Source organism: Hippocampus guttulatus, chromosome 11 (genome assembly GCF_054856545.1).
Source record: "Hippocampus guttulatus isolate MCC_2025c chromosome 11, RoL_Hgut_1.0, whole genome shotgun sequence".
In the NCBI taxonomy this organism is placed as follows: domain Eukaryota; kingdom Metazoa; phylum Chordata; class Actinopteri; order Syngnathiformes; family Syngnathidae; genus Hippocampus; species Hippocampus guttulatus.
Window position 1 is genome coordinate 8569927 of NC_141271.1, and position 18451 is coordinate 8588377.

Consider the following 18451-nt stretch of genomic DNA (forward strand, 5'->3'; position numbering starts at 1 on the left):
CATTTTTTTTGTGGTGGGTGGGAAGTTTTCATATTGAGGAAGAAAGAAAAGAAACATGTTTTGACTTCAGACATTTTTATCATTCTCATTTCCATTAAACACATAATTGGTTTACTTGAAGTTTTATATGAAACATGAATCATTTCCAAAATTTGTTTTCTTTCCACCTCTACATTGCAAAACCCGATTGGGAAAAGAAAATCAAAAACATCTTTTGGTGGGAGGAAGTAAAAATAAACAGAGAGAATGTGGTCGCATAAAGGTTCACATGCATTCTCCTCAAACTGGCGATGTGGCTGTGTTCACAATCAAATGAAGTTCAGCTGTTAATCGACTTTTTATTTATTTTTTTGCCATTTTCTTACCTGAGGGTTTTGTGCCGAGACTGGATTTTGGAACTGTTCATAATTTACTCTGCCATGACTAAGGGCCTTATTTCTTCTGAAGTAACACAGCCCCAATTCACAATGCTACCACCACAAGTTCACTGTTAGTGTAGTGAGATGTTCCTCTAATGATGAGCAGTTTTGTTTTGGTGCCAAACTTATCTGCTGGAAACACGACCACAAAGTTTGATCTTGGTCTCATCGGAGTGTGACACATTTCCTAGACATATTGGGGGAGATATCAAGTGTAATTCTGTGAGCCTACCTCAAAGCTCAGACAAAAAAAGTTGGAAGATTGTTGTCACATGTCCTCCATAGCCAGTCCTTTACAGAAATTCCTGCAGCTCTTTGAATGTTGCTGTTGGCCTCTGGAAGGCTCACTGACCAGTTTTTAGCTTCTCGTCTTTTCAGCCCTTTTGGAAGGACATTAGCTTGTTGGTCGTAAACCCCTTGTGCTATATTTTCTCCACTTGATGATGACAACTGTCTGCACCGTGGTCTAGGGTAGACACATTTAATTAATTGGAAATTCTTTTGAACCCTTCTCCCGACCGATACCTGTGAACAACAAGATCCCTCTAATGTTATGGAAGTTACGAGTGGATCATGACTTGGGCTCTTCGATGTGACTACAAAAATGTTAGAAAATCCTACCTAATCGCTCAACTTTATTTGGGGTGAATCAGATGCATGATCAGGATCGTTATCAAACTTTACGGAACATGCTGATGAGCTGATCATTTGAATCTGGTATGTTGGAGGCGGGAGACATCTAAAACAGGCTAGATAGGGGCTCTTGAGGAACGCACTTAGGCGCCCCTGATCTAAACCATTTCCTTTTATGGTAATCTGTCTACTACACTTATCAATCTATCAACAAACCATCACAGAACACCTAAAAAATCTAGCCACACATCTTTTCCAGAGGGGATTAAGCTGCCCGTGACAGTAAGAGGATGTTTTCATTGTCATGATAAATATTTTAAATCTGGATTTGCTGTTTGTTGGCAACTGGCAGGACAGCGAATCGATCCATGGCTCTTCAACACAAACTGTACAATAAAAACATTTTATTGTAATATTTTTTTCCAAAGCCTGTTTTGGCAGCCGGACAGACACTATTATCTGTACCAAGACAATATATCATATCTAGTGGCTGGCAAACATAACATCTGCGGGGGTAGAGGACTTGGTGCCGGTCCAACAGGCCCCATCCCAAGGACTGGGAGCTACTCCAAGCCAGTAGGTGAGCAGAGAGCAAGGTCGTCCACGGACGAGCCACTTCCTGCTAGCCGCTCCTTCTGCAGTCCGCCGCCGCCGGCCACAAAGTCGATAGGAAAGGGCAGATAGGCGTGAGCAAGCTCAGCCCAGTGGCTTCTCGGTAAATGACCAGCTTTCTCTAAAAGCCTCTAAATGCAGGATGTAGGCTTCAGCATACTCGGAAAGAAACAGAACATGGCCAGGTGGAGAGAGATGGAGGGGGGGCGGGAGGACAGAAGGATAGATAACCAGATGGACCTCTTACGGGACGGACACTCTAGATTTGTGCCCAGGGATGAGAGTGGACAGTACAAGGAGCAGCTTAATCGCTGGAGTGTGAACAATATCCTGTGGTGGCCCTTTCAAAATAAGCCTCTTCCCTTGAAGCGTAATGCAGTGCACCTCACGATGCTGGATGCAGGGCTTGAAATTTGTAAAACAGAAAGAGTCATGAACTACACATTAAAAAACAGATGGACATTGAGAGAGACTGAGAAAGCCAGGTTGGAATTTGAGGTGAGTCGTCTGTCAAGAAGTTAAACAGCATCTTTTTATCATTTCATATCAAGAGTAGCAAACCGGGAGGAGGCAGAAATATTTTGGGGAACTGAGGCGATGCTCCTTGATCTCATTTGGTGACGACGTCTACTCAAGATGACATCACGTCATTGCCACACAAAATAGATGTACTCTCTGCATGAATGAATTACTGCTATCACCACACATGTCAACTTGACGCTTCAGGCAAAGGCAACATTATTTGTCTCGTGTTCGGCAGGACAACAAGCATTTGAAAATGTGATGTGCCGGTTCTTCTCTTCTCTTTTAGTTTTCGTAGCAACCCCGTGACATTTTTTAGGTCTTTTGGGTCACTTTATGCGGACGTTAAAGTGGGAAGGGTGGGCGTGAAAGTGGACGCTAAAAAGCACCCCCCCCCAGGTGTATATATAGTATATATAGCATTGTGCAAAACAACATCCCGAAAATGGCACCTACGAAGAGACGTGCTTACAAAGCACAGTTTAAACTGCAAGCTATCAGTTACGTGGAGGACCATGGGACTCGAGAAGCTGCAAGAGAATTCAAGATCAACTTATCCATGGTGCGTCGTGCTTTCATTTTATTAAACAGCACCACCTAACTATCCGGGCAAGGAAGACCGTGGGGCAGCACCATCCGGAGGATTACAAGGAAAATCTGGCCATCTCACACTCCTACTGCAGTAATAAGTACAGTATAATGTTCGTTTGATTATGATTATGAAAAAAAAGGGGTGCAATCGTCTCAAATTGACCTGAAGCATTACAATCGCTCATCTCACAAATATGTTTGGCAAGGTACAGCATGACAAAGTGTGATATTTTGAGCTATCAAAATGTTTTATTGGAATTAAAATGTGGTTAGAGGGTTATGGGTACTCTTTTCATAGCATTCACTGACAAAAAAGTACAATGAGGGAGCATCTGTTTTTTGTTTGGGTTTTTTTTGTCCATAACCCTACGAAATTTCCCTCAGAACAGGCTCTAGCGCCCCACTACATTTCCATGCAACCATCACTCCATTCCATTATATTGCAGGCACAGATTGCTATCACAGAAGCGGCACTATCATCAGAAGGAGGCGTTGAACGCATCTCATTTGCCTGCATGAGAAGGTCAGCATTTGGACATGATAGGCGGAATGGAGGAAGCTGATGTCCATGATCATAGAGAAGGTCAGAAAAAAAATGCTCTGCCTATTATGATCTCATTGGAAGTCAACCACGGACCAACTTCAGCCTCACTGTTGGAGCTCTAATCCATCGTGATAAACCAATGCACCAGCACAAATAAATAAATAAATAAATCCTTCCTTGCGTTTAAAAGCATCGCATGACCCCCGAACCATGCCGAGGCAGAGACCTCCCTCGGACTTTGGTGAATCCAGAAACATCACAGGCGGAGCACACTCAAATGGCTTGGCTTTGGCAATGACTGATATGGGCCTGGTTGGTCAGAAGAAAATGCGCTGTCTTGATGTCTGCAGTCTGCCTGGGATAAGCCAGAAAGGAAGCGTAAATGGCTGGATAGGCAATGAGATTGAGATACGGGGGTCTCCATTTGACCCATGGCTTCAAAGAGACTGAATGAGGCCCCAGAAAAGGCTTAGGACAGAAATGATTGAATGCCAAGATGACCTATGGTGTCTGCAAAATAGCATCTATACTCCACGTGCTTGTTTTGATTGGTCTTCTTTGATAAAAAGCCCCCAAAACAAACCTTCAAGTTTACAGCGAGCTCTTCTATGACATCTCTAATATATCCCACAGGACACTTTGCTCCGCATTGTCCCACTCACAAGACTAATTACGCCATTAGGATGGCTCGAGCAGGGGATGGCCACCTTTTGGCCTTCTGCAGACATATTCGGTAGCGAATGACAGCATCCCTCGCAGAAGACATCATGTCAGATCCATCTTAGTGACAAACAGAATGGCACTCAAGGCCCTACTATTCCCCAATTTGGAACAGCATCAAAATCTACACACAGTCTCATGCCTCTTTCACGCAGAGATCCTGAAAAATTGCCACATCACAGCTGCCGATTGCTGCTCTGACCGCGACGATTGCTTTTGTGACAACAGGGTGGGAGAAGTGCATGTCGGGTGTTAAACTTCACACACCTGTCCCAGCACAACATAAGTCCCTGAATGACAGGCAGCGGCCAACGTCTTACTACCTCTGAAGCCGGAGACTTTGCTTTGTCAACTTCATCACCCCATTCTGTTGAAAGCAAGCCCGGAAAAAGCTGTGTGACACAGGAATTGGTTATGACTCATTTCTCCGAACTACATGAGAAGGTGGAAAATTGATAGGTTTACTTTGCCCAGCCCACCCTCCTCCACACAAACAATTCAGCGTTAGTACTGTATACAAAGAACACAGGAAAAAAGGGAGTGAGCAAGTACTGGGGTTTTAAAGCTGTTTGAAAGGGGCCACTTATGGATGTGATACTACCTAAAAAGTCAGGAAAAAATACCAGGTTGGCTATGACTTCCCCCCAAAATGCTGTGTCTGTGCTGTTAATGGGAGGGGGGGGGCAGGGGTTGGGGGGGATACCAGGCGATCCTGAAAAAGCATTGTCAACTTTGACTTCCAACATTCTGTAATGGCGGCGTTTCAAAGAACAGCAACACAGAGGAAAAGCAGTGAAAATTCTTACTTTTGAGCTGAGTAAAAATGGCTTCTGATTTAGATCTCATCGGCCCAGTTGTAAACTTGTTCAAATCCTACCTACATAACAGGCACACACTACTTCATACCGTATCAAGTGGCAATTTGGCACCCAACCCCAAGGGTCGATTCTTGGCCCACTGCAATTCAATCTCAATATACCTCCTTTTTCTAAAATTATACAACAAACATTGGATAAACTACCATAGCTACATCAATTGTTCACAACTTTGCATTTCACGCCATCCTGATGATTTATCTCCCACACATTCCGATGCAACGTAAAAATGACATTGATCAATGGATGTCAGAAAACATTTCAGAGATTAACAAGTACAAAACTGAAATACTCAACTTAGGCGCCCACACTCACAGAATTAAAATCACAGCACATCTTAACTCCCCATCCCTGGATAGTAAGACTGAGGCACAAAATCTGGGCGTAATGACTGACAGCAAACTTAATTTCACAAGTCATATCAACTGCATCACATCATTCTACCATCTGACAATCCTTTAGCACCAGACCATGTCATTTTCATCCAATAAGAATGGCAACACTCGTAAAAGGCGGCGAAAGGGGAGCTTCCACCGGCTGTGTACGAGCGGCTTCCGTTACGGTTGTTACAATAGCTCTGAAGATGAAACAATCCGATTGATGAATACCATGGATTGGATCTCATTAGGTTGTTCATATATTATAACCCAAACTCACACTTCATCATCATGTGCCCGCTGAGAAACAATTCAAAACAAATAGAAAGTGAAACTTGCCTTGCTGCACAGTGTGAACGCGACCCCAAAGGGCAAGTGGCACTTCATTAACCCCAACCCCTTCCTCCATTTACCGGAGATGTCCTTAACCCCCGACTTTCTCATATAGAGAGGATTAATGTCTATTACTTGTCACTTTACAAAACCTACAATACAAGCTCTTATCTCTGGCTGGATGCGCTTGGGACTATTGTTCAAATGCATACAGAGGAACACAATACATTTGCTGGTCTTCTAACGAGTAATTTCAATACAATTTACCCATAGAAACCACTGCAAAGAGAATGGATGTGTTCGTAGAACAAACTGTCTTCAGATGCAAAAAAATCGTGATTACATGTAAAGGCCATGTTTGAAGTAACATTTACAACTGCTGTAAACATATAAAGAGGAGTTCAAAGCTTTGTAATAAAGATAAAATACAGGAAAAGTACTTGAAGATTAGCAGTTAATTTGGTTTATATTCTACTTGGTAACTTGGTTTGCGTGTTTCTCGCTCACATTGTACTGACCACGTCACAGTACCAAATGGCTGATCCTAAATTATTTTATCTGCTTTATTTGCTTTTGAGCTGCTGGAAAAAGAAGGTACTCTGAAAAAAAAGAAAAAAATCCGATGGCATAAATTGAATAGATTTTTGTAACCTCTTGGATTAAAGCTGAAGGTCTACACTCGTATACTTAAATCACATATTGACGAAACAAAACAAAAACTGCAACTGTCCCAATATTTTTTGTTCAAAACTGCATGACTTGTCCGACAAATCAACAATGTTTGAGCCACTTAAGAGGACACTGAACACAAAGTGACTATTTCGTGCTCCTCATTCAAACAAACTAATAACTGTCACCACCCTTGAATAAACCTTCCCCCTCCTCCTATTTCGTTGAAGAGCCAAATTAACATGCTGCCTTGGACTGTGATGAGCACCCCTGAAAAAAAAAAGAAAAGAAAAAAAAAGAGGAGAGGGTGTCGGGGGCATGGTCATACAAAGCTCGAGGACCAATAAGGGCTTTTCTTTCACTGGTGGTTCGTGGCTGGGATTAAGAGAGGGAGCTCTTGACTCCTTCCTTTCACGCCAGAGCACAAGAGTGCTTGTCAGCGACTCGGGCGAAGAGAGAGGAGAACAATACCCAAGTGCAGGGTTATCGTCTTTTTAATTGGATTAACTGAGTGTCGTGTTCGAGTCCTGAGCGTGACCAACACGTCGCCATCCACTCTGTCCACCTCTGATACACTACATAAAACACTACAAAGCAAAACCAAACACAAAGACATGCAAGACATGAAGGCCAGGCAAGGTAAGGCTCGTGGGCCATCTGTCATAAATTAGAGCACTTGATCTGGGCTGCCAAGCAAATCTGAAAACAAAGTAAACATCAAGATGCTAAGAATGGCCCTTGGAAGACTTTACAAAAACTCAAATGGTCCCTTTCAGGAAAAGATAGTCAAATTGTAATTTAAAGGATTACAAATGCAATTATTTGTTATCTTAAATATAACGTCCAAGTATGAAGGTGACGTATAGGATAACCAACTGTTGATTTGACATGATGTTGACATAGTTGCCTTAGAGAGTGGGTACAAGTTTTAACAAGGGGCCCTGTAATTGTATTTTTCCTGTACTGTATTGGCCTCTAACAAAAACTTTTGACTTCTCTGGGTTGGCAAAAAAACAACAACAAAACAAACAAACAACCCCCCCCCCCCCCCGAAAAAAACCCCTCACTCACTGGACGCAAAGTCAGACACATCGAGTGAATGTCCACCTTGAGGCAACGTAAAGAATAATCGTAGTGCATGCATAGCATCATACGAGGTGTTTTTATTGTTCACAACATGTAATTCACTGCAGCTCCACACAAACAGCTCAAGATCAACAAGTGATGCTACCCTATATTAATTCTATAATGAGTGTGTTTATAAAAGCAGAACTGTTGCATTGGCTATCACTAGAGTGTGGAACCATTCCTAATAACACGACAAGAGACAAGAATGGAGAACTTTGAACTTTTCCACAATCAGGGACCATTTCAGATTCTAACAAGTCAATCTTAAACGTATGTACTGTATTAAAAAACAACAATCATAATCATATGTATTGCTATATCATGAGCACTCATGTCTTTTTTTCCAACTTTCCTATGAGATTTTAAAGTGTGTAAACTGCAGATATGAATGTAATAAGACATTTGATGCACCAAAAACTGTTTGAATGCTCAACAAAATATTGGGAAAAATAAAATTGGACGAAAAATGTCACATGACAGGTGGACATTTAAGTTTAAAAAACAAAACAAACAAAAAAACCCCCCCAACAACAACAAAGGTTCAAGTTACCCATTGCATGTCCCACTCACTCAACACTCCCCCTTCCAGATTCTAGTGTGCTCCGCTAGTGCCTGTTTATACTTTGATATGGCCCCAGAAGTAGAAGGTGTCTACACAGAAAGGGGTGGATTTTGGATGACATGGGGGTCCAGCTGACTTGAGACCTGTATAAAACGTGATGCTAAAATGAATTATTCTTATTTAGAATTTCATGCTACAACTTAAATTTGTATTTCTGGACAGGCAACCCCATGATCTCTTTCGGGGGCCTTCTAAAGAGCCCCATTCAGCCTCATCAGCAGGAGGGCTGTTTGTACATCTGCCTTGAAAGGGAAGCTTATTTTCATTTTGCACCACTCAGAATTTGACTGTAAAAAATAAAGTGCTTGGTGCCCACCAGAATCTGACATAATTTATTGAACGAAGTCAGTCATGGCTTGAATTCGCATATTATGCTAGCAGAAATAAAGCACATAACCATGTAAAAAAAAAAAAAAGATCTGTTGTAAAACATGATAGACTATTTAAATTTTCTAAAATATACAACTCTTTTTCCTTCAACTGAATTTTGTGTTCCATTTTCCATTATTGATTTGGATTAAATGAATTAGATTATCATGTGTCACGTAGAGCAGGAAACAACGGCATTTTACCTCTATTCTATTTTGAAAACTGACATTCTACTTTCCCTGGGTGATTAATGAGGACTGAATCGCTTTTATTTTTCCAACAGAGATTTCTCCACAACAACATTTAGTACAAGTGCATGTTTGATTTTAAATCAAATTTGTCCTCTAAAGGATCCACTCAGATCTTCTTTTTGGGCTAAAAGCATTTGTGCAAGGTCAGGCTCAGAAACATCAACATCATCCTATTGAGAATTTAGTCGAAATCATAGAACAAGTTAAGCACTATTACACTTGAAATGGATACCCCCACCCTTTTTTTGAAGAATTATACAGTAAATGTCATCCATCCACCAAATTACCTTATTGAGACATTATGCAAAACATTGAAACGTTAATCCTGATTGATCAGGTCACACAAATTTTTGACCCTCATGTAGAACGACGTTCAGCTGCAGTTAGCTGCTCATATATTGTCATTAGAAGTCTATTAAAACATCAAGCAATTATTTGGGAGAATCCCCGGGCGGGGAGGGGGGATTAGAATAAAAGCACAGACATTTGCCTGCCACACGGTCCCCATTAAGATTAATGGGGAAATATGTAAAACGCGACGTTTTAATTCTCCTCCGACGACGTTTTGCATAAATGCACGCACTTGCTCAGGTCGCCCCCTCGGCTCGTCATTTGTGAAAGCGATCTCAGGCAACACTTCACCAAACCCTGCTCGCAGCCTAATTGATTCCCGCCGCAAATTGGGCGAGCTTCTAATCGTGTTAATTGTAATTTACTCTCTCGGGGAAACGCCGACGACACGAGTTTAAATAAAGCAGCCGAGCGGGATGGGAGATCATATCAGTTCCACGCATAATAGACACGTCACGTAGCATTACACAGTGCGGAGACACGCGCAGGGATCCGTCTAATCTACAGAGATGTCATCGGAGTCTCGTTTTTGTGGAGCGAAAATCCGAATAAAAAGATAAAAAGGGTGTGACATGAACACGAGCGGGTTTTTTTCGGGGGGGGGGGGAGACTGAGGGGGAAGGGGAGAAATACTGAAGTCATTATTTCCACCATTCCCGTTTATAGCTCCTTCCTTCCTCTCGGCATGGGACACCTGTTGACAACTGGCATGTTTGGGCAAAAGTTCAGTCATCATAAAAAAACCCCAGATTATACTCAGGGTGGACACATTTACAACCACGAGCATCACTCCAACTGCGAAGCGGGTTACAAAATAAACAAATGAATAATGACATGTTGCTCTCCAATATTTTTTTTTCCATTAAAAAAAGGGTTGTGCAGATTGCTGCTTTTGAGCTGGGTTTATAAAGTGGAATTTACAATTGAGGACACCCTGCAAAATGTCAGTATTCTTCTAAAATTGAGATGAGACACACCTTTTTTTTTTTTTAGGAAATCACAAAAAAAAAATAATGAAACCAACTACTATTTTCTTGTGCCTTTGTCCACACGGTCATTTCCAAACAGCTCAACTCCACAGTCATGAACTCAGTAGGAGGGAGAGGGGTAGAGGAAAAACATTTCACGAATATGACAACTAAAGTGAAAGCTTGCTTTTCCTGGCGTGTAAATTGACATTCCAACAAGCAATAGATTTTAGTGTGACATTCCACTAAAAATAGGCCTTGTATTATTTTCCGGTCAAGGTCCCACAAACATGAGTATCTCTGAACCACCACTCAACACTGATTCCAGGATAAAAAAGGTGCAAAATATTTAAATGTAATGAAATCAGCGCATTTTGCCACAAAGAAGAAAAAATGCAAAGAGGGAAAATATTTGCTAAGGTGAATTTAGTAGGAAATCATGCAGAATGTTGAATCTAAATTCTGATGGACAATTTCCCAAGTGACAAATATATTCTATAAACATGAATGGCATGCAGTTTCGAGGCAGATATATACAGCTCTGGAAAAAAAAAAAAATGAGACTGCACACTTGTTCTTGTTCATGTTAAAGTCTGGTGCCACTAAAAGTGCACCAAGTCCTGACGCACAACAAAACACGGAGCCGTTTTTGGCAGTACAATGTCATAGCTATTGATCTAAGAACTTGTAAAGTGATTTTGATGATTATCAAGAATACCTTTGGAAAATGTCTCAATCACCTCTTAAATGCAACTCTTAAGCTGTCTTTGTTGTCATTGATATATCGGTCCGAACAAATGTACCGTTAGTGATACAAGGCATTTAAAATGAACAGGAAACTGCAGCGTGCGCTTAAATATATACATTTTTCCATGGCTGCATATATATTTATCAAATTAGAAATGTTTTAACAACTATTTTTTTGTCAAGGATCCTATAAAAGGATTGTTATGTTCATCTCTAAAATTATCTACAAAATGATGATTGAATAATTTATCCGGAACTCATACAACCTTAAAACTATGTTTTTTTTTCTAGAAACATTGCTGAAATGTTACGCTTCATACCTGGAATTTTGAAACATAAAGGCAACACATTTGGCAAACAAATCACATTTTAACAATGGCTTCAACTCTTTAGTGCTAGTGTCTTGTAAAATGATAACAAACTACTAAAATCACCCACAATTTGTGTCTCCATATTTTCCTCACACCAACTGTTGGGACATGTGTGCGGATTCACTTAATGAAAGCCACAAATAGGAGCAGCAGTTTTGTCCGCCGACCTCTGCATCAGTCGTGAAAACAAACAAACACAAACGCTGGTGAATAGACGACAGCAAAAAGTGAAGCGGGAGCGGGGAGGAATAATGTGGCCGAATGCCAGACAGACAGCTTACTGTTGGGGCCTTTGGCTTGGGCGCTGTCCGGTCTTTTTTTTTTTTTGTTTTTTTTTTGTCCGGTCCCGTCCTGGCGCAGACGCGGGCCTGTCTGCAGACACAATACATCATACAGTGGCAAGAAAGCGAGGGGAAGATGAGTGGATGAGGTGGGGTGTAAAGCGAGCTTTTCATTGCCATGGTCACCAATGGCACCATAAAGCACTCGCGACACCCCCCCTCAATTATCCTCCGGAGAAGACAAAAGCTAGGATGGGCTGTGCTGGGGCAACAGCGCTCCTCGAGCACCGTGGTTTGCCTGCGTGCAATTCCACGCAGACATATTGTAGCATGATAGCAGGACATGCAACACCACCGGGGCCCCGAATACTGCAAGAGGCACCCGCTTGGAATAAAGTGGCTTCACCTTAAATGAGAGATCAGGCAGCTTTTATTATATTTGGCCACAGTTAGACCCGCAGGCTGCCCGAGCAAGGAGCCGCATGACTTTTGCTCAAGGGACCCACACAAAGACGCTAAATGGCGAATTCACGTTGTTCCGCGTTCATGAGCCGGCCCCTGAATAAGGCGGGAGGGGGGAGGGGGGTACGGTGAATGGATCTCCCGCATATCAAAATAGTGTTTGTTTACCCTTTTCGCCCAGCAGCTCCAACCATCAAGGTGCTTTCATGATGACCTTGAGCAGAGTGAAGGAGTAGGCACGTGACGACGGAAAGATGGCGTCCCTCCACCAGAAGCCCCTGGGAGACCAGGTTGTCCTAAAGTACGATGGGTCATACCTTTTTTCGCCCCTCATCCCCCAAAAAATAAAACTGAATTGAAACAAAACTGTTTCAAAAAAATCAATCTGAATTGAAACAAAACTGTTTCAATTCAGGCCCCCAGCACCCCACCAACAGCTCTTTGTATTTGGTCCCTGGCGGCCACATTATTTCTGTGGCACGGCCGCAGAGAGCGTGACGATGTTCTGCGCTTGCTTCAGCGACGGCATGTCAATCATGCTACCGTGGAACGTGAACGCACCCTGGGAAGGTGAAAGAAAGATAGACAAAAAATGCACGATAAACTTTCATGGATTGAGTGTGGGATAATTGCAGTAAAGTAAGACGTTTTTTTTGTGAATTATTTAATATATTTATTTATAGTACGGCGAGGCCGTGGCAATTTTGTTGGATGCCATACGAAATGTCATACACTTTAATTTGTAGGAAAGTGATATTTTGGAAAAAAAATCTAAAAAGTACACATCATGAGAGCGGGGGTGGCGGTGGCGTGATTTGGTAAACAAACAAATTAGAGAAAAAAAAATCAATCTAAAGCTGGAAGCACCTGTCATGCTGTAATAAAAACAACCAAGTTCTCTCAACCTCTTGCAGGTACACACGCTGACATAGACGCACGTTAAAAAAAGGATGGGCAAGCCTATATGAATCCCCGGGGCCATTCAGGCTAAGAGCTGTGCTGGTGGGCTGCGAGAGAGAGCGAGAGAGAGAGTTGTAGGCAGATTGTCCATTACCTCAGCAGATAGCCTACCGAGCTGGATACATAGGATCCAACCATGCACTAAATTAGGAACAATAATATTGTACACTTAATTGGCCTGTGGACTTCCCCCCCATACCTCCGCCTCTTCCTATGCTGTCTCTGAGAGTCACCCATGGGTGTACACTTTGCATTATGGCGAGCTACGGAAGTGTGCGAGAGGGAACATACAAGAGTACACTTGTGTCACACTTTTGTATGTCCCTTTATTTATGAATGCTTACTTTGCTTATCGCTTTGGAAAGAGCATTTAAATTGCTGCGTTTAGGAGTTCAACTGAGCTTCAAATGAGGTTGCAGCTTCAGTGACTTAATGGACGTGTCGGCCCAAAGGGGGGGGGGGGGGTGGAAGAGAGGCACAGTGGCTTCTTTTTGGCTAAGCCATTGTAAAAGTAGACACATATGCTCCAGTTATGTTGATGAAGAATAAACAAACCTGGCAAAAAAAAATTTGATTAAAAAATAAAAAGTTACCTTTCCTTCTTTCTGGTGTAGCTCGAATGCAGCAATGAGCTCTTGAGCCCACTGGACCCTCTGCTGGCTGGGAGAGAATTCTTCCTGCACGGCCTGGACCTGCCCGGGGTGGATGACCTGCTTACCTAAATGCACAGAAACAAGAGCAGTGTTTTACATTTTCAAAAACTTCCATACACTTGTAGATATGATCACATACACTTGTACAATTTAAAAGAAAAATAAGCTTAATTTGGGTTACGCATAACATATTTTTGGATTAAAAAAAATAGCATGGTAATAATTCTGAAAAAGAAATCAAAAAGAGGGAATAAAGACATTGAAGCTGTATTTGTGTTATAGTGTGTAAAGGTCAAAACAAAACCAAATGACCTTTTATCTTGAAAGCAAAGAAATCTGACAAAATAAAGTACAATTCCAGGTGAGGGGTGGGGGTTGGGGGGAGACGAGGCAACTTAGGCGCAAAAAAATAATGGCGACAACACACGGAGAGAATCATTTGGCCGGCAGAGGAAAAGTTAATTGTGTGTGTTTATAGTCAAGGCGTCTGAGGAGGGCCAGCACCAGACCCCGGAGGACTGTGCGCATCATTAACGAGAGCACCCCACCGCCCCACACTTACAGCCAAACACTTTACAGAAGCACAACGCGTGCATTTAAAACAACCGAGGCAGCAGAAAATTTGACATCGGGAGCTTGAGTCTGTTTTTTTTTTGTGCCCCACTCTTCAATAACCTTGATTATAATATATTTGAGCGTGTTTCTGCAGAAAGGCTGTGTGCAACGAGGTGTCACATTAATTCACGCATCATTTCCCTCTCATGAAACTGCAACATGAAGATAAATATTACACTTAGAGCACTTATCGCTTTCAGATACCCATTAATTTACTGTCATTTGAAATCATTTGTTTTTCAATAAATCCCAAAAAGAGGCAGAACAGAGAAAATAATGGTGTGTTACAGCAACGAGGGAGGGGAAATTTGAAACCCATGAATTTTTAAAGCTTGCACGCTTCTCAGAGTTAGATGATAGTGATGACATGCAAATTATACTCACACCCGCACAATACAATAATGGACAAAAGAACGCTATCAATAATTTACAAGGTGGAATTCCTTATTCTTGAGCATAATTCCAACTCGCATTCCTCTACTATTCCACAATCCAAAACAGACAAGATTTTGTTTTTCCCCTCGCAGGACTATCAATTTGACAAATACAACTATCCCTCATCGCCCTCCATCATGGAGCTCATGTTCCCCACAATTCGTGAAATCTGTGTTCTGGAAATAGCCTTTTTAAATTATGATTTTGAAACATTTATGCACTTTAATTTTTTTTTTATATGGTCTTGAAACATACTAAAATCAGTTACACACACAATATAAATTGAGAGAGAACAAGAACAATGGAAAAGAAAATATTGCAGAAATAGTATAAAAACAATTAGGGTGTCAGTGGAATCTTTTCCTTTCTCATAATAGAATGACTTTGGTCCTTGAAAATAATAATAATAATAATACATTTTATTTACAAGCGCCTTTCAAGACACCCAAGGACACTTTACAATAACAAAAAACACAAAACAATACTAAAATAAAAATGTGTTATTTCTTGTAAAAATACAAATATATATTTTTCCATCTCCCAAAAATAGCACCAATGAGACAATTGAGAATTTTGGTGACAACACCAGCATTCTGCTCGTAGAATGTTTTCATAAAAAATAACATTTGAAAACAAAAAGGAACATTTTAGCCCGCTCCCATAATACTACAACTTGATTCTTTTGAAAGTATGAGTTCACTTTCTTTGTCATAAAATCCTCCCCCTCAGCCCCTATCATCACACGACGATATTCTTTTCAAGAAACTACAATATTATTCTCAGAAAAATAGAATACTAAAAGCATAACTTTATTTCCCTTGCACAATGACGACTGCTCACAACTTCTTATGATACTCCAACTAACATGGTAAACCTACAACTTCATTTGTAAACACTCTTTTAGACTTTGAACTACATTCGTTTATGACAACTCCAATAATTAACAACCCCCGTTTGTCAGATTGATTCACCTGAAAGTCACAGCCACATTGAAATCTTTCACTAGAGAACAAATGACAAGTCTGTCTGAAACATCAAGACAATCCTCTCTCAATATTTGCTATACCCACATCCACCCCCCAAATCACCTCCCGGTTAAATACGGCAAACGCCACAGACTTAATCCTGTGTACATTCGCAGATCAGACTTGTCTTGATAAGTTAACACCGGTTATGAAATGTCTGGTGGCGGACGACAAATCCCGTCCCCCTAAAAAAAAAAAAAAGGTGGGCCAAGCTGAAGGAAGCAAACCAAACAGGAGTGAGTGGCGCAAAGGTGGGAGGAGAGGGGCCCACTCCCACCATTCAAGCTGCCCTCACCCCGGTTAACCCCCACTAATACACACGTGTACTGTATCCACGCTCTCACACTCACACACACATACTGCAGTTACAGGCTGTTGAACGTCTCCTGACATCGTTAATTAGGCTGCAACCCGTCAACGCCTTTGTGCGCGACTAGACATTTATTTTAAAAACACTCATTTCGCGTTTGCATGGATGTGAAGACAAGTGCGTGAAAGCCGCTCTGTGCATGTGTGTATGCGCACGCGTGCTCCGCTGAGGGGCTAACCACATTCACACACTTGTTGGCTAGCTGAGGAGTCATTTACGAAGGAGTATCAGGGCCCTGCTTAAAAAAATGAAAACCAAGAATGAGTGTTGACAAATAAGTCATTATGTAAAGATTTTTTTTTTTGGTTTTAAAAAGTAGTTGTAAAATGATCTTAGATCATCTTTTTTTCCCCTTGAGATACGACTATCCGTGGGAAATTGTAACTTGCTCTAGTCAAGCCTTTTTTTTTTAACCGTACTGAATTTGTTTTCGTAAAATGGCAACTTTACTCTCAACTCCTTATGAATATTTTTTATCTTACCCTTTTATTTTCTCATAGAGTGGCGTCCTGGGATTCCAAATGATCTCAACATGACATTTACGATTGGCGAGTGGCGCGACAATTCGTCATCACGCAGCACGTGACATGCTTAGTTATCATCATACTAAGTGTTTTTCAGTTCATTATTTTATATTTATGGCCAAGATGTATTTGATGAAAATATGTAGTGTAATTACGACTACCAGTGCTTCATACAAATTCGGATTCCGGCGCCGCCATTGGAATGGAACAGTCATAAACTGAGGAGCCCATTTATGGACATTATATTGGCAAAAGAGCTTTTTTGATATTAGGACCATTGTTGTAAAATACAGCTTTCTGGCAACACAACAACTTGATCCTTACAAAATTCCAACTAAACCTAGAAATTTATTCTCGCAGATTGACAACTTTTTTCTTCAAGCAATAAGTATTCTCACAAAACGACACCGCATTTTGTCATTACACTACAACTTTTTGTCTTTCAAATGAACTTTTCTGATGGTAATGCTTTACGCTACAACAACTGTACACTCAGGAAATGATGATTTTTTTGGTATATTATAACAAATACTACTAATTCTTGTAAAATGTACATTGAATTCATAAACATCCAATGTTATTCTTGCAAATTTTTTATTATTCATACATCCATCCATTATCTGAACTGCTTATCCTCACAAGGGTTACGGGCATGCCCGAGCCTATCCAAGCTAACCTCTGGCAGTTGGTGAGGTAGAAATTATGACTACTAAATTTCAATTTGCAAATTCCATTGCAAGATGACATTTTGAAGAATTAGAGGTCCTTTGCCATATAACATTTGTAAAAAAAAAGTTATTTTGAGTTACTTTAATTGAAGCATTCCTATTTAATTTCTTCAATTTGTGTAGCCCTAAAACAACTTTGGAGGTCAGGAGGAAGCTAGGCATATCTGTGAGAATCTTGTGTCACGCTTGCCTGGGTGTGCATACACAATAAATCAAAGAAATCTGTTTTTGCTAGTCAGTGCAAGTGTAACATTTTCAATGCAAGTGTGCGGCAACGAGTGTGAATTACTGAATTAAGGTGTGTGTTTTAAGAATGTGGCGATCTTTGGTTGGCAGTGTTACATGAGAGAGTGTAGACGTGTGTATGGAAGTGACAGCATAGGCGGTGGGACTCAGGTACCCTCAGTTTCAAACAGATTGCGAGCAACCCCAAAGTCGGTGCTCAACGCCCACACACGCCTCCTCCCAAAATGAATCATGCATGCCCAGCGGCCAATCACGGGCTGCCATGTGGTGCAGTCACTTCATTGGATGATGGCTATTTGGCAAAACGCTGTCAGGCGAGTGATGGGCAGAGAATTTTGTCAACTCAACCAGGCAAAAAAATGTCTTGAATAGAGATCAGAGAGATGTGAAACGTGGTACTTCACAGTACATACACTGTAACATGAAGGCAGCTGTATCAATCCAATTCCTCACCAATTACAGGATTTTGGGTGGGAGCATTTTCTGTGCTCTGCGTTCATGGTGGCGTGGATTGCGCAAAGATCAATTAGGTACTGTTTGTGCAAGCTTTTGGCTGCAATGCTCTGCTGCTTAAGGACTAGAAATAGTTTTCAAACCAAATGTCTGGCTACAGTTTTGTAAATTGGGAGCTTTCATTCACATGCATGAATCAGGCATCTGAGACTGGTATTTCATCAAGTATAATTACATCATGTAATCAGGGGGAAAATGTTGAAAAATAATTCATAGAGAAGTAGGAATGTTAAAACTTTAAAACTTAAATATCAATGATGAAAAACATGTAATCAAATAAAATCCTGTATGCGCACCAAATTGGACTTTTGCAATTCCAACGAGAGCTGAGAAAACAGCAAATCATCTGCTCTCAAAAACAGAATACTCTTCCGTTTTAATTAACACAGCCAGAGAGTTATTAATCTAACAGCGTGTTCATTATCATGGTTGGCAGTTTATTTTGTAACCATATTGGGAGCGCTTTATATTTTTATGATGGTGCTAATAAATAATTGCAGGCACAGCTCTCAGTGTGATCTACAGTAATACAGTTTA

At 41.1% G+C, this 18451-nt stretch overlaps 1 protein-coding gene across 1 annotated transcript in view; it reads right to left on the reverse strand.

Annotated features, from left to right (window-relative positions):
- Window positions 1–7438: 7438 nt before the first annotated feature.
- The window catches only part of clybl (citrate lyase beta like), a 64166-nt gene continuing 53153 nt past the window's right edge, over window positions 7439–18451 (reverse strand). The window contains exons 7-8 of the mRNA XM_086124433.1: window positions 13399–13523; window positions 7439–12407 (exon numbers count right to left, since the gene is read on the reverse strand). Of these exons, the coding sequence (XP_085980559.1) occupies window positions 12312–12407; window positions 13399–13523 (221 nt within the window). The 3' untranslated portion in view covers window positions 7439–12311. The remainder of the gene's footprint in view (window positions 12408–13398; window positions 13524–18451) is intronic.